Source organism: Suillus plorans (assembly GCF_016647745.1).
Source record: "Suillus plorans strain S12 chromosome Unknown HD556scaffold_7, whole genome shotgun sequence".
Classification (NCBI taxonomy): Eukaryota; Fungi; Basidiomycota; class Agaricomycetes; order Boletales; family Suillaceae; genus Suillus; species Suillus plorans.
Window position 1 is genome coordinate 558,324 of NW_024537391.1, and position 18,638 is coordinate 576,961.

General features: G+C 47.5%; 10 protein-coding genes across 10 annotated transcripts; 8 read left to right on the plus strand and 2 right to left on the minus strand.

Annotated features, from left to right (window-relative positions):
- The first annotated feature begins 78 nt into the window (after positions 1 to 78).
- Positions 79 to 935, plus strand: HD556DRAFT_1338162 (acyl carrier protein). The gene is made up of 5 exons (XM_041301975.1): positions 79 to 377; positions 434 to 514; positions 569 to 626; positions 688 to 717; positions 767 to 935. Exons 1-5 carry the CDS (start codon positions 192 to 194, stop codon positions 772 to 774), a joined length of 363 nt encoding a protein of 120 aa, XP_041165000.1. The 5' UTR covers positions 79 to 191; the 3' UTR covers positions 775 to 935.
- Positions 936 to 2,518, plus strand: HD556DRAFT_1338166 (uncharacterized protein). Its single transcript, XM_041301976.1, has 3 exons — positions 936 to 1,577; positions 1,638 to 1,739; positions 1,793 to 2,518. The coding sequence occupies exons 1-3, from the start codon at positions 1,275 to 1,277 to the stop codon at positions 2,189 to 2,191; spliced, it is 804 nt and encodes a 267-aa protein (XP_041165001.1). The 5' UTR covers positions 936 to 1,274; the 3' UTR covers positions 2,192 to 2,518.
- Positions 2,519 to 2,601: 83 nt separating this feature from the next.
- On the plus strand, positions 2,602 to 3,782 carry HD556DRAFT_1338170 (60S ribosomal protein L13a). Its single transcript, XM_041301977.1, has 5 exons — positions 2,602 to 2,684; positions 2,743 to 2,909; positions 2,969 to 3,235; positions 3,290 to 3,385; positions 3,441 to 3,782. The coding sequence occupies exons 2-5, from the start codon at positions 2,751 to 2,753 to the stop codon at positions 3,519 to 3,521; spliced, it is 603 nt and encodes a 200-aa protein (XP_041165002.1). The 5' UTR covers positions 2,602 to 2,684; positions 2,743 to 2,750; the 3' UTR covers positions 3,522 to 3,782.
- HD556DRAFT_886482 (cytoplasmic protein) lies at positions 3,759 to 5,335 on the plus strand. Its single transcript, XM_041311939.1, has 3 exons — positions 3,759 to 3,972; positions 4,033 to 4,259; positions 4,319 to 5,335. The coding sequence occupies exons 1-3, from the start codon at positions 3,939 to 3,941 to the stop codon at positions 5,048 to 5,050; spliced, it is 993 nt and encodes a 330-aa protein (XP_041165003.1). The 5' UTR covers positions 3,759 to 3,938; the 3' UTR covers positions 5,051 to 5,335.
- Positions 5,336 to 5,555: 220 nt separating this feature from the next.
- On the plus strand, positions 5,556 to 6,703 carry HD556DRAFT_1338177 (ribosomal protein L17). Its single transcript, XM_041301978.1, has 4 exons — positions 5,556 to 5,685; positions 5,735 to 5,819; positions 5,866 to 6,330; positions 6,386 to 6,703. The coding sequence occupies exons 1-4, from the start codon at positions 5,621 to 5,623 to the stop codon at positions 6,614 to 6,616; spliced, it is 846 nt and encodes a 281-aa protein (XP_041165004.1). The 5' UTR covers positions 5,556 to 5,620; the 3' UTR covers positions 6,617 to 6,703.
- Positions 6,704 to 9,973: 3,270 nt separating this feature from the next.
- Positions 9,974 to 11,038, minus strand: HD556DRAFT_887535 (uncharacterized protein). Its single transcript, XM_041311943.1, has 4 exons — positions 10,464 to 11,038; positions 10,248 to 10,411; positions 10,109 to 10,197; positions 9,974 to 10,044 (listed from the first exon to the last, which is right to left on the minus strand). Exons 1-3 carry the CDS (start codon positions 10,670 to 10,672, stop codon positions 10,118 to 10,120), a joined length of 453 nt encoding a protein of 150 aa, XP_041165005.1. The 5' UTR covers positions 10,673 to 11,038; the 3' UTR covers positions 9,974 to 10,044; positions 10,109 to 10,117.
- On the plus strand, positions 11,039 to 12,874 carry HD556DRAFT_886489 (uncharacterized protein). Its single transcript, XM_041311940.1, has 3 exons — positions 11,039 to 11,719; positions 11,788 to 11,893; positions 11,944 to 12,874. Exons 1-3 carry the CDS (start codon positions 11,405 to 11,407, stop codon positions 12,717 to 12,719), a joined length of 1,197 nt encoding a protein of 398 aa, XP_041165006.1. The 5' UTR covers positions 11,039 to 11,404; the 3' UTR covers positions 12,720 to 12,874.
- Positions 12,875 to 13,089: 215 nt separating this feature from the next.
- HD556DRAFT_1193762 (uncharacterized protein) lies at positions 13,090 to 14,088 on the minus strand (the record flags this gene model as incomplete). The annotated part of the gene is made up of 4 exons (XM_041296235.1): positions 13,090 to 13,455; positions 13,509 to 13,763; positions 13,814 to 13,914; positions 13,965 to 14,088. Coding segments are annotated over 4 exons (846 nt in total), but the record flags the coding sequence as incomplete, so codon positions are not given.
- Positions 14,089 to 14,316: 228 nt separating this feature from the next.
- Positions 14,317 to 15,270, plus strand: HD556DRAFT_1338219 (ML domain-containing protein). The gene is made up of 5 exons (XM_041301979.1): positions 14,317 to 14,521; positions 14,572 to 14,684; positions 14,734 to 14,813; positions 14,865 to 14,956; positions 15,011 to 15,270. Exons 1-5 carry the CDS (start codon positions 14,392 to 14,394, stop codon positions 15,118 to 15,120), a joined length of 525 nt encoding a protein of 174 aa, XP_041165008.1. The 5' UTR covers positions 14,317 to 14,391; the 3' UTR covers positions 15,121 to 15,270.
- HD556DRAFT_1498410 (uncharacterized protein) lies at positions 15,027 to 18,210 on the plus strand (the record flags this gene model as incomplete). The annotated part of the gene is made up of 13 exons (XM_041308920.1): positions 15,027 to 15,374; positions 15,424 to 15,496; positions 15,551 to 15,676; positions 15,723 to 15,826; positions 15,874 to 15,936; positions 15,994 to 16,225; positions 16,276 to 16,322; positions 16,376 to 16,741; positions 16,799 to 17,068; positions 17,119 to 17,565; positions 17,619 to 17,753; positions 17,811 to 17,870; positions 17,938 to 18,210. The coding sequence occupies exons 1-13, from the start codon at positions 15,327 to 15,329 to the stop codon at positions 18,208 to 18,210; spliced, it is 2,244 nt and encodes a 747-aa protein (XP_041165009.1). The 5' UTR covers positions 15,027 to 15,326.
- Between the last annotated feature and the right edge of the window lie 428 nt (positions 18,211 to 18,638).

Here is an 18,638-nt window from a genome sequence, read left to right on the forward strand (position 1 = left end):
AGGGAGACGAGACGAGCCAGCTTCGAATTGCCGGTGAGGTAGAGGAATCATGACGATCAATTCAGACTTATCACAAAAAATCAAAATCAAAAGCGCGTTTTGCGTCCACGTGATTACAGTCTAGCCGCTTCGGCCAAAGCCGGACGTTTTGACTTTTCCTTCCAAGTTGTAAAACGTTGCCTTTGCAAATCATGTCTTTCACTCGCCTTACCCTTCGCAGTGTGACTCGTGCACGACCCGTGCTTGCGTCGTCCTCGAGACAGACCTGGGTATTTCGTGCGAACTACTCGGCGGCAGCAGCAGGGTTGTCGAAGGAAACCATACAGACACGCGTACTGGACGTACTAAAGGGCTTCGAGAAAGTGGACGCAGCCAAGGTCTGAATGTTTGCCCCGATGACACCTCTTTTCCTGTTAACAGCACTCTGTATTAGCTCACAACTTCGTCTTCATTCACGGATCATCTCGGGCTTGACAGCTTAGATGCGGTTGAGGTGGTTATGGCGGTAGAGGAGGTGCGTGGCCACGTCTATATTCACAGAGAATTCCATCAACACGTACTTCAACAGGAGTTTGCCATTGAGATTCCGGATGCGGAAGCCGATGAGATAAAAACCGTACAGCAAGGTGCGCTTCCGTTGCCCATTTTATATGGGCTGTCCACTAACACTTTGTAAACGTCCTTTAGCTATCGACTATATTGCAAAGACACCAGAAGGTCAGGACATCATTTATCTTTGCAATGTATTTACTGACCTTCTTTGTAGCTCAGTGAAGGATTGGTAGCACAGCCATTAGCCAGCTCCTTTACGCGCCCCCACTCATTTATACAACTGCATTTTTTTTCTATAACCGTATGAAACAATGTTGTGAAGCAATGTTGTCTGGACTCTGCACGTCAATTGACTTGTGATCAACATGTTTGATGATGACTGGTATCAACAACTGTCAAACGTATTGTCACTGTTATGCATGGACAGGGAGCGTCCGGTACGTGACCATATTTCTGTCAGTGATGTGTAACATGCATCGGTGAGTTTTTAGTAGCCATTGGTCATATTTATATGTAAGCACACTTAGGCGCTACCCAATCCTCAGAACGGAACATGTAGGGAAGAATCCGGGTCTTGTTAGTGTGAATGACGTGAGGGTGTCAGTACCTTGTTTGCTCATGGATTGAAGGAACCGAGGAAGGTCCGAGTAATAAAAGGGTATCGGAAACCGCTCTCGCCTATTTATTCAAGGTTCGAGTTCGGTTGAGTGTTCGTAACTTCCATGGTATCCACATCTACATACCACATCCACATCACCTATTTTCCCGTGCGAGCACGATGTGAACCAGTTCTACTCATTCTCGCAGATTCGGGAACCCAGTTTGAGTACGAAGAAATTCCCCATGCGAAGTGGGTAGAAATGAAGAAGGCAGGCCAAGTTACGCCTGCGATGTTTCCATACGGTGGCGTACCTATTCTCCGAGTAACAGACAAAAGCTCTAAACAAAGAAGCGAATTTCTGCTTGGCGAGACTTCAGCTATCCTGTCTTACCTTGAGGAGATCCTAACACTGCCAGGAACTACGGTAAGTCTTGTGTGTCCGTGAATAAACTGCACCAGCGCTAAAGCATCGATCATCCGGCAGTTGAATGACGACCTCCCACTCCAAACCCGTGCACGCACACAGATGATCAAGGAAGCATCTTTGTTCTTCACCAACAGAGTATGGCAATTGAGTGGGGAAGAGGTAATTAAAGCCACTGTGACTCATAGAAGTGAGCTGAGAAATAAAAACCACAGGATTGGCTAGCACCACCATCACGAGATAAGATTTGGAAAGCCATCACTGTACGATACCTGCGCAACACAGAAGCTGCACTCGGAGAACTGCAGAAGGAGATGCGAGTAGTGCCAGAAGAGATGGGACCACTGACTGCGCTTCATGCAACAGTGGCAGCAGCCATCACATTTATAACGCAACTGTTTCCATCTGTCAAGCGGGGGCTGGTACCTGGAGGGAATTTTCCGTTGTGCGGGCAATTATGGATAGCAGTAATGACTCGCCCAAGAATTGTTGCTTATTGGAAGGAACATGCGATTGCCGAGAAGGCATGGACGATAACGGAGTACGGGACAGCAGAGTGGATTGCAAGGGAAGCAGCAAAGTATGACTCGCCGAGCTTGCTGGCCAAGTTATGACAGTATCAATGGATCCCTCAACTAACGTTGAACGTCCGATTATCGAGTCCACTGCGCACATGTTTATAGGAGACCTACTGGACGCGTGTCTTAATGTATCCCGCTAACGTAATTGTGTATCCCGCCTCAGCAAATGATTCCGTCGCTATGGCATAAAGTGCCCCACGGGCCAAGCGGGAGTATTTTATTATCAGAATATTATACCTGGAACATAGCTGGTGATGGAGCCTGCGAAAGAGAAAGAGCATGATAACTTCCCGACGCGCACTAGTGATAGTTACTTGATTATTTTTTAGCAAACGTTAAAGTCTGTGATGAACGTTTAAACAAAGTTTCAATCGAAAGCTCGGAGATTGCCGAAAGGAACTGCATAGTTCTGGTCACAGTGGCTGAGACTTGCAAGTTCCCACATTCGACAACGACCTCAAGACCTTCAAGGTAAGAATCCTATCCGCCGTGTAGACGCTCCTGAACACGTATTTCTATCCCCTAGGTGAGCACGGAATATTCATGTCGCTAATTTCAAAGCTGAATCCGGCGCGTTTTGATAGACTTTGTAATGGCCACCTTCTCATCGACACCCATCGTTATTGATGGCAAGGGTCACCTCCTTGGTCGACTGGCCTCAATAATCTCCAAGCAGATTCTCTCTGGCCAGAAGATTGTTGTCGTGAGGTGTGAGGAGATCAACATCTCCGGCAGCTTCTTCCGCAACAAGGTATTTGGTCATTTCATTAAACCAGTCAAAGAACGAGACGCATACACTTAAACATCTAGCTACGCTACCACAACTTCCTCCACAAACGCCATATTGTCAACCCCAGGAAATCTGGGCCTTTCCATCACCGTGCTCCTTCCAAAATTCTGTTCCGTGCTATTCGTGGTATGATTCCCCACAAGACTCCTCGGGGTGCCACCGCTCTTGAGCGCTTGAAGCTCTTCGAAGGTGTTCCACCACCATACGACCACAAAAAGCGGATGGTTGTTCCTGAGGCTTTGCGTGTGTTGCGGTTGAAGCCCGGCCGGAAATACTGTACCGTTAAGGTGGGCTCAGTCGCTCAGTCGTATGACTTGGATGATAAACAGGGTGTGATTTAGCGTCTGTCGCACGAGGTTGGCTGGGGCTACAAGGATGTTGTGGACCGTCTTGAGGAGAAGAGGAAGATTAAGGCTGAGGCCTTCCACCAGCGCAAGGTACGTGAACTGGGCAAGCTTCATTGAACAAGACTGACTCAGACATGATACATAGATTACAGCACTGAAGTTGCGCCAAAAGGCAGTTTCGGATGCCTCGCCATCCTTTGAGAAACTGACGACGCTGGGGTACTAGTTGGATGAGAGACTACTTCACCTTCTATGTGCTTGCGTTACTTTATGTTATGATGGTTCCCATAAGACATGCATGTAACTATGCGATCTCTGCTGAGCTGGCGTTTTTTTATGACGATGAACCTCCACCAAAAACACTTGCAACAGAGATGTAGTTTTAGGCATGCATATGATACAAATTGAAGGATAATAATTGACTTTGGCAACAGTTTGGGAGAGACGGCCTTAAACGTCATATGAGATGTGGCTGTGTGATCGGACGGTAGCGGCACCGAAAAAGGCATCGACGACGGTGGCAAGTTTTGTTAATAAGTTTCGTTTCTTTGCATCTTAACCTCCATCATCATCATTTAAATAATTCGGTTTCCTCATCTCCATCCCCTTTCACTTCTCTCTCCCCCCTTTCTTTCAGCTCACAATGTCTGCTGAGTCTCCAGTTCGACACGCCTCTGGTAATCTCATCTTTTTATCTAGGGGTGATCTTTACAACTCATATTTGAATGTCACATCAGTTTCTCCCCCAGGATCACGTTCATCTTCTCCAGATAATGCTCATGACACATTGACTCTTCGTGCTCTTGTTAACACAAAGGAAGCTGGCGTAATCATAGGCAAAGGCGGGAAAAATGTCGCTGATCTTCGTGAGCAGACTGGCGTCAGAGCTGGCGTCAGTAAGGTTATCCCTGGCGTGCACGAGCGCGTCCTTACCGTTGGCGGATCTGTTGAAGCCGTTGCAAAGGCAAGTCAACTCAAATATATACTCGATTTAGCGCTCACACGTTGTGGCTCATGTTTCAGGCGTACAACCTCATAATCTCCCAACTTGTGGCATCCAGCCCATCACCCATCTCCATATCATCATCATCGCCTCATACCTCAATCCGTCTTCTAATTTCTCACAATCTTATGGGTACAATAATAGGCCGCAGCGGTGGCAAAATCAAGGCTATTCAGGATGCTTCGGGCGCGCGCATGGTGGCGTCAAAGGAGATGCTTCCACAATCAACTGAGCGCATTGTCGAGGTACAAGGCGCACCTGATTCGATCGGCCGTGCCATCGAGGAGATTGGCAAGTGCTTACTGGAAGATTGGGAGAGGGGTCAGGGCACCGTTCCATTCCATCCTGGTGCTGGTGATGCCACCTCAGGTACGAGACGATCAGCTAATGGCTATTCGGCTGGAGCTCGCAAGTCCAATGGAGATGTAGCTCGACGTTCACCACCACCTTCGCCCCATTCACCTACCGTTGCACAGTCCACAGCCAACCTGCGCACACAGAACATCTCCATACCATCGGATATGGTTGGATGTATCATTGGTCGAAGTGGAAGCAAGATTACTGAAATTCGGCGGTTGTCAGGATCCAAGATTTCCATTGCCAAAGCTCCACATGATGAGACAGGCGAACGGATGTTTACCATCGTCGGTACTCCGGAGGCCAACGAAAAGGCCCTTTTCCTGCTTTATAATCAGCTCGAGAGCGAGAAGGAGAGGAGGGTCGGTAGAGAACAGCAGCAGCAAGAGGAGTAATTTGGCATACACACAATTCTGTGTCTGTTTTCGTATTGGAGACTGCTCAAAACTTGAACCTGCGTCTCTATTCGCACACGCGTACCATATGTATCATGTCCCGCCACCTCGCCACTTCTTGTCTTGCTGTTGTCAGCATACTGTCTCAGCCATACTCTGTTTCGTGCATAGTCTCACACCATCGGTACAACGTGCTGATACTCTGCTCTTACCCGCCTGTGCATTCGTCTCCTTCCGTCCAAAACTCTTACACACGTGTTCATATCTTTCTCTCGCCTTCTCCCTTCGCCTTCTTGCCTCGCTCTCATGCTCGTGTTTGCCCTCTTCCCCTCTCGTAAAAACTCGTCGCTCCCATTGTCATGCGTTACATACAGCACATTGTAGTACACATACTCACGGACGATAAATCTATGCACGTATAAGTACCTGCTGTTATACATACATATTGTTGTTCATTATCAGATCACGTGTAAGCAATTTTCGGTGCGTATGTACTAGGCGGCACTATACGTCGGTTGCAACTTGCCACATCCTCTCGTGTCACTGAATAAGTTGCGAATTTAGGCAGCTATGAAACATGGAGTAGCCTTTCGAAAATTCTCGAGGACATCCTCGCATCGGAATTTAATGTTACGGTGGGTAAACCAGTTCATTTTGGTTACACTGGCGTTGAAAATACCATAGGAATCTTGTGACTTCCCTCTTCGAACACGAGCAGATTAGAACAACATTACCCAAGGCCAAAGACACTGCCAGGCTGGCAGAGAAGGCAAGACCACATTTTTATCTCTTGCAGTCTGCTCACGCGTTAATAGATCATTACGCTGGGGAAGAAGAACAACGAGACTTCGTATCGCCAGGCTCAAGCATTCATCTTGAAACCTCCTGTCCTCCCTAAGCTTTTCACTACCTTTGCCGAGCGTTATGCAAACAGGCCAGGAGGCTACACGCGGATCCATAGGCTCGATAATCGATTCGGAGACAATGCACCCATTGCTCTCCTTGAGCTCGTCGACAATCCCCGTGACTTCAAATTGGAGATGACTGCACGCGCAGTAGGGCGGGAACTCTTGAATGAAAAGCTTCGGTGGGACTCACCCCGCGGTGTCGTCAACAGCGGTGTTCAAAACGCAGATATTGTCGTTGCAAAAGAGCTGAACTTGGGTGGACTTGACAGCGGTGAACTGCGGCCAACGACGAGGCGTAATCTTCAGAAAGTCATGAAATATCGAGGACGAGAGGCATTAACAGAAATAGGTGCCAAGGCTTCAGCTTATATTGTAAGATCTCAATCGTTGTCACTGTTCTTCATCCTGATTATATGCGAACACGCAGGAAACCATTTTGGCCAAGCCGGTCGCCGAAGCCAAAATGCAACTTCGAGCTGACTCCAAGGAGAAGGAGAAAGCTCGGAAACGAGGGAACCCCAACTTTGTGGGCAGCTTCCCAGTTTTGCCAGCCCGTGCAGGTGTTGCATTACCTGGAGAGACTCGGCCTGCTATGCGGCTCGTTCAAGGGGCACTCGGTCGGCCCGCTCGTTGGAAGGGCAGGCATGCACTGGCATAATATATACCTCATGCATGTTTGATTACAATCTTAGGATCTAATTCATGCATAATATTCGAGCTTGAGTCACGTACAACTCTTCAGTCTGCTCCAGATAGTCTGATGCGTGCTCATCTTGTGTGGCATAAGTGGTATGTGATCTTCGCCATAATTGTAAGGACTCCTTATCCTCTACGCCGCAAACTAACACTTCTGATCAAAGGCGCAAGCTATTTCCGAGTATCGTCGGTGCGTGGAGATTCTACCTTTCACATTCGAGACATGCAAATACATTCTGACTTTGCATAACATTTCACACTTTCACATTTCACATTTTCACATACATCATGTGTCACGCCTCGTTGCACATGGGCAGCGCTCAGCTTTGTCTCCTTTCGCCTCACTCCTTCGTTCACGTATTCTCAGCTTGGCTCTTGAGCCACTCACGAAAGTATATAGTCCAGGCATGTACCCTTGTAGTCGATAGCAGAATCACTCAGTGCTTTCTTTGCTCCAAGCAGAATTGGATCCGATGACTTCCAAGAGTCTCTGCCTCACTTCGTAAACTAGTGCCTTCAAACGCGCCTCCTCTGTCTTCTCGTACTGATCATCATATATCTTCGAACTCATTGCCAGCCCTACACAATCGACATGCTGTGCACGATGCATAAAGTCGTGCGTGTCGTATTCACGTTGAACCATATGTTTGGTACTCAGTGACCTTTCACTCGCATGGTATCCTCTCCATGTCCTCCATGTAGTATTAGGCCAGCGTCCCGCACCCGTATCCAAATGCCCAATAGTTCGTACAGCAATGCACTGTGGAAGCGCAGACAACTGCATAAGCATAGATGGCTGCACGGCTTCAAGCTTCATCGCTACCAGCTAAGCATTTCATTACGATCACCGTGACGACAGCACTTTTAGGTAGCTGACTTTTTCGTCAAATACCACGACTTCAATATACATAAAAAACACGACTCGTGAACAATACTAGAGACGTATCAGGAAAGAATTGCCAACAATACAGGACTGTCAGACGCTTTACTTAATGCACACAGTCATCAACTTAACATCATCTCGTCGTCTCCCAACCCACCGGCTCTCCATGTCAAAGCACACACCGACTCATCGTCTTTGCCAGCACGAGCGAATGCATTAGTGGATGCTATTGCTCATGACTCTCACTCTCAGGTCATTCAACCTTATCCCATACCGTATGCTCCGTTTGGATCGGACAGGTTTGTTTTATACTCCCCTTCATTGAAATCCCATTGCCATCCTTGCTTACTCGCATACTCTCCAAACGCACTGCAGCTGATCCGACCTTCGTACCTGGTCATACCCTCGCGCTGCCTCTTTATGACTTGCATGCGCCACCGGATCATCCTTACGTGCGGACGTCGTACGCATACTCAGCACTGGTACAGCTCTATGCGAGATCACGCCAACTGGACTCTGCGAGTGTGCGATTTGCCCATATGGGAAGCATATCACCGTGGTGCCAGTTCAGGTGTGAGTGTCTGGAAACACCACATCATCTATTTGCCAAGTGTTGTCGTTTCGCGAAACGCGCAACAAGTCGTCGCAGGAAGTGGTTGATATAACTTCCATGCTTCTCTGTGAAGCAAAAACCACTGTTCGAACAACGGATGTTTATCTACACTCCGCACGGCGCTTGTTCGTGGACGACGCTTCGGTGTGGCCCTTGCACGAGACTCGCTATTACTTGAGAATTGTACCTGCGATTCAACCAGCAGATCAAATAACCACTGTGTTGGCGACAAAAATAGCGCACGCGTGGCACGTTGCAAGTATTCGTTTGGCAGGGCAAATCTGGGGGATGTACAAGCATATTACGAATCCAATGGTCGGAAAGGCTGAGCGTGTGTTTGATTTGGCTAGACATTTGCGGCATTTGCAGTCACATTCATAGTGGCTATGTATTTCGAAGAGCTGACGAGGCACTTCTATATGTAGTACCTGAGTTACATCAGTGACAGTAGCGTAGTCAGCCAATTTATTTATCGTTTATCGTTTATGACTGAGCTTCGGAGCTCCGTCGGAACTTCTGGAAGGCGGCGAGGAGAACCGAGTTTCCACAAACACTTTTTCAACACCTGTGTTTGTCAAAAGCGGCTGATTATACTGAAAAACTAGGTGGAGTGAACCGCCTGAAGCAGGACGAAGAAACTCACAATTTGGGGTCGAATTTGCCCGTCATGATGCATGATCTTCCTCACAGACACGATCATCTCGTTTGTAGTCTCGGGAACATCAGTCTCAAGCATGAGCATCTTCATCCATCTGCGAGGTAAGGTCTTCGGCTCGTGGTATGTACCTGAGAACTGTTTCAAACAATATAACTGGATGTGTTTGTGACGGGCTCACTACAGTCGAGTGCGACGTCAAGTCCTCCGGGGAATTATTTGATGGACCTTTTGACTAACGTCCTTGACTTGCCAAAGTCGATAACTTCGCAACCCTGCTCCTTTGCACGCTCCAGACGCTCTGGGACTTGGTCATGCGAGATGCTCCCTTCAATCTTGCTCAGCGAGCACAGCATTGTCCAATGGGACCAAGACCTGCTCGGAGTTAGATTGGAAACTCGACAGTGTAAATACACTAAACCATATTCTGGGTCTTCTGACGGTGTCACCTTCCTGCACCCAAAATATCGCCCTTCTCAGGGGTTATGGTCTCTCCGTGGTACAGATGTAAATCTGGTTCACAAATAGTTGTGCCTGTCACTTTAACTTTAACAACCAGGTCTCCGATTCTGTGATGTCGGTGATAGGCATATCGATGATTCGAACGTCTGTCGCGCCGAATCATGCGAGGGCTTTCATAGTTGAGCCATCTTCGCGAAGTTTGTATTCCAGCTGTACGACAGTAGGCAACTTTGCAAATTGCTTGGCATATATTCATCAGCAAACGTAGATGAGCCTATCCCACGCAGACTCACCAACTGTATTATGCTAGCGGTAACTTGCATATTGTGTCAGGAGGTTGAAAGGCATGTTCAGGAGATGGTTTGTCGTAAATACGCGTCCTTGGTCGTGATGCAATGGACTTCATACATATGACGCTGGCTATGATCATTCTCACGCGACAGTCCGAGCGTTCATCACGTATAGCCCGTAACATTATGATGGGGAGATTATCATGTCCGGTAAATATCATGCATGTTGCAGTGCACCTGGACCATCGGCGTGTTAATCCGGCCGACATCCCCACCTTATCTCAAGTCACTGAAAAACTTCACGCACTGATTTGTACAGAGCCTGAAATACAGCATTCACATCTATATCCCTGCCCAGAAGATCCGTAACATTCCACTCGCCGTTGTCGAACCGGAGCAGGTTGATTACCCTTAATATGTCATCAACACAATGTCGATTGCGCAATTTGGAAGGATGACAACAATAAACATTTGATTGCTTATCATCCTACGGCGTGAATTTCAATTGCAAGATGAGGTGTGTACCAGCAACAATAAAGAAATAAATTTACGTTACAAGATTACGTGCAAATGCTGATTGGTATCGTATGAAGGCTTCTGCCCCTCAGGGTATAGTATCTCGTCAAAAGGGCTTGCTTCACTGGTTATTAGAGGTAAGACCGAATAATTGACAGGAGATATGGTAATTACTTACAGCATCGTTCCAAACATTGAACCGATAGTCCCGCCATACTCGGTCAACGGTGACGCCGCTGGCGGGCGAACCCGTGGACCCACGTAAAGAAGCCCATGAGGGTGGGCTGGCAGCAAATAAATGCGATATTTCGCACTGAATATCTCGCCAGCTCCGTGCACTGTATACAATACATATGAGAAACGAACGACAGACTTGCCGTGCATACACACCTCACGTTGGCAACCTTGGAATGTGATTTGAGAGCATATTTATACATGGAACCCGCCTCGAGGACTAGGGTGAGGCTTTCTCCAGGGTGTAGCAGAACAACTGCGCTAGTGTTCCGGCCATAATCACGCAGTAACTGGATCGTTGCGCAGTCATGCGTATCGTTTGTGAAGTCGAGTAAGACTTCATATGATTGTGTAATTGCAGGCATATTGTGATAGCGTTAGAAACGGAAAGTTACGGGAGCTCAGGCTTGTGTCGATAAGTAGAAGTCTTTGGGGATGGGGAGTGGAAAAAGACGAAAGGAGGGCCAGACGGAATAGCAATATTAATTGACTTGAGGATGACACGCGAAGACACTTCACTCGGAGAAGCGTTGATGCGCTGGCCTCTTTTGTTTGCCTTACGGCACGCGGTATAGTCGTGCCCAAACACTGCAGTGTTTAGACGTCGAATTTGAACTATCAAAAGATCAGGGCAACAAAAGCACGGTCCTGAATGAAGAGATGTAAGTTACGATGAGTTTATGTGGCTTGGGTAGCATGAAGTTCCTGAAGTAAGGCAACGGTGACTCAAGAACAAATAAGTAGAGTCAGGCGTGTTGCCACGTTTTGCTTGTTTTATTGTCCTCGTGCGGAGGAATTGCGCAGGTATTGCGGCCTCCGATGCCTTGCGAACATGGCAGTCCAGGATCGGAAGCAGGGAAGGACAGATCCATGCTTAAGTGGTGAGGCTTGGATCGTTTTCCCTCCAAATGTCAAGCTCGGGATAATCTGCTGATCAACTTGGCTCACACCTTTTTCAGCAATTTATAATCACCTTAGTACTAGGACCAGTACGGTAACCAATATTAATTCCCTTGGAAACTTTTTTTACATATTTCAATGGTACTAATGAGCTTGGTTCAATTTCAGCCTTCCTACATCTTGGAAACCCTCATAATATGTCGACAAAAGGTCTTTCTATACGAGACTTACCTTACGACGTTCGTTTCCTCATCTATGAAGCCATCTTGGCTAATCACCTGTGTGTGAATCAAAATCGGCAACCCTCCAATAACCATATTCGTGTCCTTCATACCTGCAGGCAGATCTTCTATGAAGCACGCGCAATATTCCATAAGTATGTCTCCCTGCGAAACGATTGGGACGTGGATCACTACCTCGCTTATCTGGATTCCGAGCCCAAAGCTGCGCCCATAGTCCGTTGGGCCGATGTTGCCAACGATGGACGTGTCTCGGAGAGTACGCATGGTCAGGTATGTAACATTCTCTTCTTCTGCCTTGAATAGGGGGTCGTTAAATTAGCTATGTCGTCATCGATTAGACTGGCCCAGCCTCCCGGTTGTATCTTGTATTAGCAAAGTTCGTATCGCTGGAGAAAATTCGAGTATTCAACGTCCGTCATTATCATCCCCACATGATATCCAGTTGTAGGTGAGACGCTAATTATATTACCTGCTGGTCTCAATTCTCAATCCAGTACCATACCCAAGGTATCGGCTGAACTTCGAGGGTGCCATGTTTCCTGCCGCAAAGGGTCCCCAGCCCCTCTTGCAGGCATACGAACTTCACCTGGATCCATCCACAAGGGCAAATCCTTTCCAAACGATTCCTTCGAACCACATTCGTTCGCTGCGTTTATCAGGAGATTGTCGTTTCGATAAAACACCTTTTCCTGCCCTGCGCCATCTCACCATTCGGGGCGTCACAAGCAATGCCTTTGATCAGATACGCTTCGACACTAGTTTTCCCAACTGTCAACTCGATTCCTTCATCCATGCACAAGGTCATCGACTTGGTTTCGAAATCAGAAACATTCATCTGGAATCCCTCCTCGCGGGGCCCGGGTCATGCCTTCGTAAACTCGTCCTATTGGGCAGTAGCCGGCTCTCAAGTGCAACCATCGCTTCATGCCTCCGCAGTTTGCCCACGTTAGAGTACTTTGCTCTCTCATTGGTGACTGTCAACGAGCTGCGTGAAAACTTTATTCTAGCTCTGGGTCCCTCGCTCCAAGTGCTCAAGTTACAAATAACTCATGCGTGGTATGCTCTACCCCTATTTGAAGAAGAGCGAGTTATTTGTGATACGATAGAGGAGAGAATTCTGCTTCGGCACTTGCCCCATCAAGTGGTGCATGTCTCATTTCATAGTCAGTTAATGACCGAGCATGGCCGACAAGATAGGTGGAGGAACATTGCCGCTGCACAGCACATATCACTAAAGATAGGACCCTGGGAAGACGAGGAGGAAACATAATTTTGGAAATGGAGCAAGAGATACCACGTCTAATATATAGTCGTAGAAATAGATGAGTCCATGTAGAGGAATGTTCGCTGTAGAGGTATATTACAAACGGGGAGGAATCCACAAAGCAATGATGGAATCAGAGAATTTCCTTCTGCTACAAGAATGTGGCGGTTTTGACCATCTGTGGCGTTGGGCGACCGAAGAACCTTTAAGCTAGGAAAAAGGAATCAGCTTATAATGATAACGCTATTCGGGAGAACTGACAAACCCGCTCATTCAAGTCGACCACAAATGGCGATTGTGATGAGCGACCTAGGAATCAATACACACCGGGGTGAGCCTGTGTGGGTGCAGATTGCCCAGCCGGACTATCAGGGCCGTAGTAGTTATTAGCATATGGTGCAGGCTGAGGGCTCTGCGTGCTTGAAGGGGCAGTTCGCGTCGACTGCTGCCGCTCAAATTGCGGCTGCGGCTCGGGGGGATAGGTCGGCGTAAGATAAGATTGACCATCGGCGTATCTTTCTTTCTGTAATGGAGCATTCATGGTTGATGCCGTACTTGCATGTCGCATATGACCGCGGCCATCCTCGTACTCGGTAGATGCTCTGTAATCCCAAGGATCGCCACGATCAGACATCGGAATATTATCCGTCAGTGGTTTCGTGGTATCATTGAGAGCGTCGTACTTCTCATAATCCCGTGTTTGGGCGGTCCCGTAAGATGAAACAACAAAGAGTAGATATGCCTGTGGAGCAACGATCAGCTGGCTACTAGAGTATCAGATGGTAGGTAAGCTACCTGCACAAGGGCAAAGAAAACCCAAGCACCGGCCATCAACCCAACGTCAATCCAGGTGATGATGCCGCAGACGGTTTGACCCTCGGTAGTATTGCTACCGTTGGGCGCTGTAGGATAGTATTTGTTCTCGCAGTTGGTCAGAGAAGTCGAGTGTCGAGTGGCTGAGAGTATGACCCACGCCGCGGCAATCGCGAAAGCGGCAAGGGTGATGAGAGAGTGAAGAGTGGCGTAACGGCGGAAAAGTATGTGTTTTTCCTAACGACGCAAATTTCAGCGTCGGCAGCTACATTGAAAGAACATCATACCTGGAATACACCTATGAAGCCAAGAACTTGAATTGCAGCGCCCACGTAGCATACTGCTGCAAGAAGCGCCGGCGCGTATGAAGGAGTTGCTGCTCCAACAACTACACAGAGACGGGTTACATACTAGAAATCAGAAGTTGGAGCGACTCACTGGAAGGCGTTCCAACAGAAAGGGTGCCTATGATAATCCCAAGAGAAAATTGTTCGATCAGCGTGGTATATATACCAGCTTTGACCAAGGGGATTGCGCAACAGCAATACTCTCTAGCTTTCATTTTCGGCAGCACAACCCGGGGACGATATCAATGAAAATGACCCTAACGGTAAACGCTGCTTGATAGGATCAAGCTACCAATATTCTCTGGCTGCTTTGCACAATTGTTAATCGCCTTGGTGTTTGGTCGAGAAGAGAAAGGAAGCGAGTTGCCTTGGTGCACACCAGTGCGCAGTGACTTGCGCTCATCGCCACAGATCGCTCCGTCCTGTATAGAATTCTCCCACGCCATCCTGCCACTTTAGCTGAGCTCCGGACAAGTACTCTATCTTCTCTCAGCTTTTGCTCGAATTACCGTTGCGCCATGGTTCATATATTCTCCGTTTCTTTGCTCGCCATATTGGCAGGTCTTGCTTCTGCAAGTTCTCCTCCAACACAAGAAGTTATGAATCAACCGGTGCACACAATGGAGAGTTGGTCATGGAAAGATTGTGGTGAGACCTGTTTGATAGAAGCGCATAGGCTGTATGCTAAGTTTCTTCAGGCTCCTCAACAGACGTTGTTCAGTTGGAATCGATAAGTGTCTCTCCCGACCCACCCAAGCCGGGCCAAGACTTGACTGTCACAGTCGTGGGGACTGCTCAACAACGAATTGAGGTTGGTTTTGTTAACATTACATGTCGGAAAATATCATGTCTATTCGCAGGATGGAGCCTATGCCGACGTTGTTGTAAAACTTGGACTCATCAAACTTCTCTCGAAGAGTTTTGATGTTTGTGATGAAGCGTAAGTTGGTTGTTGTTTTTGTCCTGGATTTTGATTGAAGTTGGATAATAGACGCAACGCAAATGCAACCATCCAGTGTCCAGTTGAAGAGGGCTCTTACACTGTAGTCGAAACGGTTGCATTACCAAAGGAGATTCCTCAGGGTGCGCACAAGTCTATGTATAGTATAGTCAAGCCAGTTGCTGACTTTTTTGCAGCCAAATTCACCGTCGCTGTGAGAGGTTATACTAAGGACGAGGACGATATGCTGTGCTTGGATCTTCAAGTCAATTTTATGAAGAGCCCATTCCTAAGATTCGGGTGGTAGATTGCAGTTACCTTCATCTCACAACGATATCCTTTTGCCTGTACTACAATATGTTTAAACCGGACTATGTATAAGTCTTGTTATCAACGTTCCGTTTTTGATAAGCTCCTAAATAGAGAACTAAGTCATGTGATGGATTTTGCCGAAACATCGATGCTCGCAAAGATCAAGCGCGTTTTCATCCATTCTCGCTATTCGACACCATCATGCCAAAGAGCTCCAAAAAGAAGAAAGAGAAGGCAGTCGACTTCTCGGTGAGTTTTTACTTGCCCGACCCTTTCTATTTTTTAAACTTGACAACAGAAAGCCAAATTGAAACTTGGTAAAGGCAAGCAGCTACCAAGCAATGCGGTGGATACTTCATTCAAAGCTCGTAGTGAGTATTTGATTCGGTTACATTTATGGGCCGGGATGTATCTTATGGTTAAAGGCATTGTACTTCCTACCCAGAGTATTGCTATAGAGAAGGATGCTACACTTCCTACCACCAGGAGGAAACAGTCATTCGATGACCTCGTTTCGCTCATGAAACACTACAATGCAAATACCCGGAAAGGTATGTGTCATTCGTTCGCAACGACAAAAGCTTATTGAATTCACAGATGCCATCTTAAGCTTCCGGGAGTTGTTTGAATTGCATCCTGGCATCGTAGAATCCTCAATGACCATACTACTAGGTGCTTGTGTCCGCTTGATTGGAGATGAGGTTTGTCCAGTGACGCGTTCATGGAAATGAAATTTAAGTATCTACAGGATGCAGGCGTTCGAAAGACACTGCTTTCATTTTTGAGTTGGCTGCTACCTCTTGTTTCGAAGGTGATGTACTACATGACTTATCGTGATCACTCAAATGTTTAAGCTGGTTTTATGCAGGAGGATCTGATCCCTCATGTTCCACTGCTCATTCTTTTCACTACATCAGCCCAGACCCATATCTACCCAGAAATCAGGATCGATGCCGTGCGATTCTTAGACTTGTTTCTTGAGATAGTTCCAGAAAGTGTGGTCGATGGCTGGACCCAAGGAAACTCTGGACACGGCAAAAGAGTTTTAGAGGGATACTTAGGGATATTGAGCGCAGGAACCAAATATGGTGACACCGAAGGTAAGGGTTACAACGCTTTGCAAACTCATGTAACTTCTCATCCCACAAAGGTGAATTAAAGGCAACATCGACTGCTAGTGTAGTTCTTTCGTCGCAGGTATGGCTAAACCATCAAGCATGCTACAGGATCAATGCTGACATGCATTGCAGTCGAAGCTCATCGTACTGAAGTCACTTTCGGCATTTCTCACTCATGCGGTATCACAACAACTGCGACTGTCAGATCATGCAACTTCTAACCTGGACCCGGCCGCAGTCCCATTACCAACATGGTTCCTCGCTCCTTCTTTCCGCTCTACTCGGCCATTCATTGCTTACCAACGATTATTCCGACCCGAGTCGGTTGATTGTCAACCTCAGCTGGACGCTGAGCACCCTCGCGATGGCTTTATATGTATGCCGAACTTCGCGACTGGCCCATTAGCCGCGGCTTGGTCTCTAAATGACCTTTCTGACTTATCACTTGCTCAAACTGAATCATTGACTCATCTAAATAGTAATACTTCCTCTCTCATCGTGCGTCACCGATTATTCTCATCGTCTAGTCTTCCATCAACGCCACATGATCCATAGCACCTGGCTCGAACGCTGTACTCGACTTTACTAGCTTCGTATCTTGATTGCGCTCCCATTGTCTTTTCACCTAGCGCGAATCCTCCTGAAGCAGAGCTCAACCTTCTTACCGTGACGGCGCGAATCATGAAGACGCTCTATGGATCAATATTGCAAGACAGGTTCTCCTTGAGCCACGCCGAGGAGGAAACCCTTTGCGACGAGCTAAGTACCTTGCTCGGTTATATGACAGGGTACTTTCCGTTCAGGCCTGCACGCCGAGAAATCAAGGTAACGATTCGTCAATCTGGGATAAAGATTCCCCAGCTGATTGCAATCAGGTGGAACATGCATTCCAAGATCTGAATATAATCTACTGCGAGCTCACAGCGCTATTGGTTCTCGTATCCTTCCGCCGACCATCAGGAGATATTTCACGCAAAGCCCGCTTTCCAACTTCTCGATCAAACGCTTTTTTTTCTCATGTCAAATATGAGGGCAAGTTAACCTTACAAGCCGGCCTGGTCAGAACATACGTCACTAGTCTTCTGCGAGGGGAAGACCACTCTGGGGCACAGATTTCAAGGCCGCTAATCCCGACGATGTACATCGCGCTGCTACCCACGATATGGGCTCTTCTAAACCAGCCGAAGGGGAGCCACACGCGGAGTCAAGGCGAGGCCCCCACAGACACCGTATTATCCGCGATGCTTGATCAAGCGATTAAGACGACATCGAAGTCTGCTGTCAAGGCGCTCACTGTGGAGTTTATAGCTCGAATTCTTTTGGTATGTGTTTTCCCTCACCCCTCTATGAAATGAATGCGTGACATCACTCCAAGCTCGAAACAGAGTCAGACTATTGCGGACATTTCGATGTGCGCAATACAGGGGAGCAGGAAAAATTCCGAGAATGGATATTACACCTCCCAAAAACGCTTTGGGAGATAGGTCCTCACAACCTGGCTACTTCCGAGGTAATTTTTTAAGTTGAGCTTATTGCCATTTTTTTCAGCTGACCGTCCTGGTTCTAGATAGTCATCAAATCATTGTTACGTCTTCTCCAGCGTGGCTCCATCATGATTAAACATGAGGTGCGTCCTTGATCGGAACGACGGGCAATTGACGAACATATGATCCCGTTCCTTTGTGTGTTTATAGGAAATCATCGGATTGCAAACCCGCCTCACGCCCTTTTTCATGATCACGCATCCTGTTCGCGGTCGGCTTCCTGGCCCGTTCACCAAAATCCCTACTTCTTCACTACTTATCCGAAGGTTAGCGGTGGACCTTGTAGTTACGATTCTCTCAGTCTCAACGAGATCGGAGGGGGAGGAGAGAGAGAATCTTATGATCGCAGTGGGTAGTGCAGTATCAGGTACCCCCGAAGAAGGCTATTGGCAGCAACTTATGACAGCAGCAGGGTTGTCGTGAGACCTGCAATGCGGCTATATTTGCTTTCGGCCTACAGTGGTTTTTTACATCACATGATCAGACAGCTACCCATAACATCGTTTGAAACCGCGGGGATACTGCGCCTTCCCGTTGGCGTGATTCGGTGTCTTTGCAACGTTTTTTTCAAGGGAGCCTGTCAGTCACAGCCTTTCAGCCAGACTTTACCGAATGGACCAATCATATTACCTACGTTTATGTGGTAATTGCAATGCTTGGATAACGGCAGCGACGCGGAAATGAAAGATCATATTCGATTAATCTGATTCCTCGATTCTACTAGGACCGAGGGCAGAAGTATCGGGTATGAGTGACTGTTCGCCTGACTTGGAGTGTCAAAATGTAGCCTAACGGCAGTGCGGATGCGAAAATCGATGGCGACTGATTTCGGATGCCGTGTCGTAAGATGG

Bases quoted from the DNA above. Each gene is read 5' to 3' on its own strand.
- HD556DRAFT_1338162 (XM_041301975.1), top strand. From the start codon at position 192: ATGTCTTTCACTCGCCTTACCCTTCGCAGTGTGACTCGTGCACGACCC. The intron at 378-433 runs GTCTGAATGTTT...ACTCTGTATTAG, and splicing joins AGAAAGTGGACGCAGCCAAG to CTCACAACTTCGTCTTCATT. The intron at 515-568 runs GTGCGTGGCCAC...GTACTTCAACAG, and splicing joins TGGTTATGGCGGTAGAGGAG to GAGTTTGCCATTGAGATTCC.
- HD556DRAFT_1338166 (XM_041301976.1), top strand. From the start codon at position 1,275: ATGGTATCCACATCTACATACCACATCCACATCACCTATTTTCCCGTG. The intron at 1,578-1,637 runs GTAAGTCTTGTG...ATCATCCGGCAG, and splicing joins TAACACTGCCAGGAACTACG to TTGAATGACGACCTCCCACT. The intron at 1,740-1,792 runs GTAATTAAAGCC...TAAAAACCACAG, and splicing joins GGCAATTGAGTGGGGAAGAG to GATTGGCTAGCACCACCATC.
- HD556DRAFT_1338170 (XM_041301977.1), top strand. From the start codon at position 2,751: ATGGCCACCTTCTCATCGACACCCATCGTTATTGATGGCAAGGGTCAC. The intron at 2,910-2,968 runs GTATTTGGTCAT...TTAAACATCTAG, and splicing joins GCAGCTTCTTCCGCAACAAG to CTACGCTACCACAACTTCCT. The intron at 3,236-3,289 runs GTGGGCTCAGTC...GGTGTGATTTAG, and splicing joins GGAAATACTGTACCGTTAAG to CGTCTGTCGCACGAGGTTGG.
- HD556DRAFT_886482 (XM_041311939.1), top strand. From the start codon at position 3,939: ATGTCTGCTGAGTCTCCAGTTCGACACGCCTCTG. The intron at 3,973-4,032 runs GTAATCTCATCT...ATGTCACATCAG, and splicing joins TCCAGTTCGACACGCCTCTG to TTTCTCCCCCAGGATCACGT. The intron at 4,260-4,318 runs GCAAGTCAACTC...CTCATGTTTCAG, and splicing joins CTGTTGAAGCCGTTGCAAAG to GCGTACAACCTCATAATCTC.
- HD556DRAFT_1338177 (XM_041301978.1), top strand. From the start codon at position 5,621: ATGAAACATGGAGTAGCCTTTCGAAAATTCTCGAGGACATCCTCGCAT. The intron at 5,820-5,865 runs GCAAGACCACAT...ACGCGTTAATAG, and splicing joins CTGCCAGGCTGGCAGAGAAG to ATCATTACGCTGGGGAAGAA. The intron at 6,331-6,385 runs GTAAGATCTCAA...GCGAACACGCAG, and splicing joins CCAAGGCTTCAGCTTATATT to GAAACCATTTTGGCCAAGCC.
- HD556DRAFT_887535 (XM_041311943.1), bottom strand. From the start codon at position 10,672: ATGCCTGCAATTACACAATCATATGAAGTCTTACTCGACTTCACAAAC. The intron at 10,412-10,463 runs GTGTGTATGCAC...TATTGTATACAG, and splicing joins TCCAAGGTTGCCAACGTGAG to TGCACGGAGCTGGCGAGATA. The intron at 10,198-10,247 runs GTAATTACCATA...TCTAATAACCAG, and splicing joins TGTTTGGAACGATGCTGTAA to TGAAGCAAGCCCTTTTGACG.
- HD556DRAFT_886489 (XM_041311940.1), top strand. From the start codon at position 11,405: ATGTCGACAAAAGGTCTTTCTATACGAGACTTACCTTACGACGTTCGT. The intron at 11,720-11,787 runs GTATGTAACATT...GTCATCGATTAG, and splicing joins CGGAGAGTACGCATGGTCAG to ACTGGCCCAGCCTCCCGGTT. The intron at 11,894-11,943 runs GTAGGTGAGACG...TTCTCAATCCAG, and splicing joins TCCCCACATGATATCCAGTT to TACCATACCCAAGGTATCGG.
- HD556DRAFT_1338219 (XM_041301979.1), top strand. From the start codon at position 14,392: ATGGTTCATATATTCTCCGTTTCTTTGCTCGCCATATTGGCAGGTCTT. The intron at 14,522-14,571 runs GTGAGACCTGTT...AAGTTTCTTCAG, and splicing joins TTGGTCATGGAAAGATTGTG to GCTCCTCAACAGACGTTGTT. The intron at 14,957-15,010 runs GTGCGCACAAGT...ACTTTTTTGCAG, and splicing joins ACCAAAGGAGATTCCTCAGG to CCAAATTCACCGTCGCTGTG.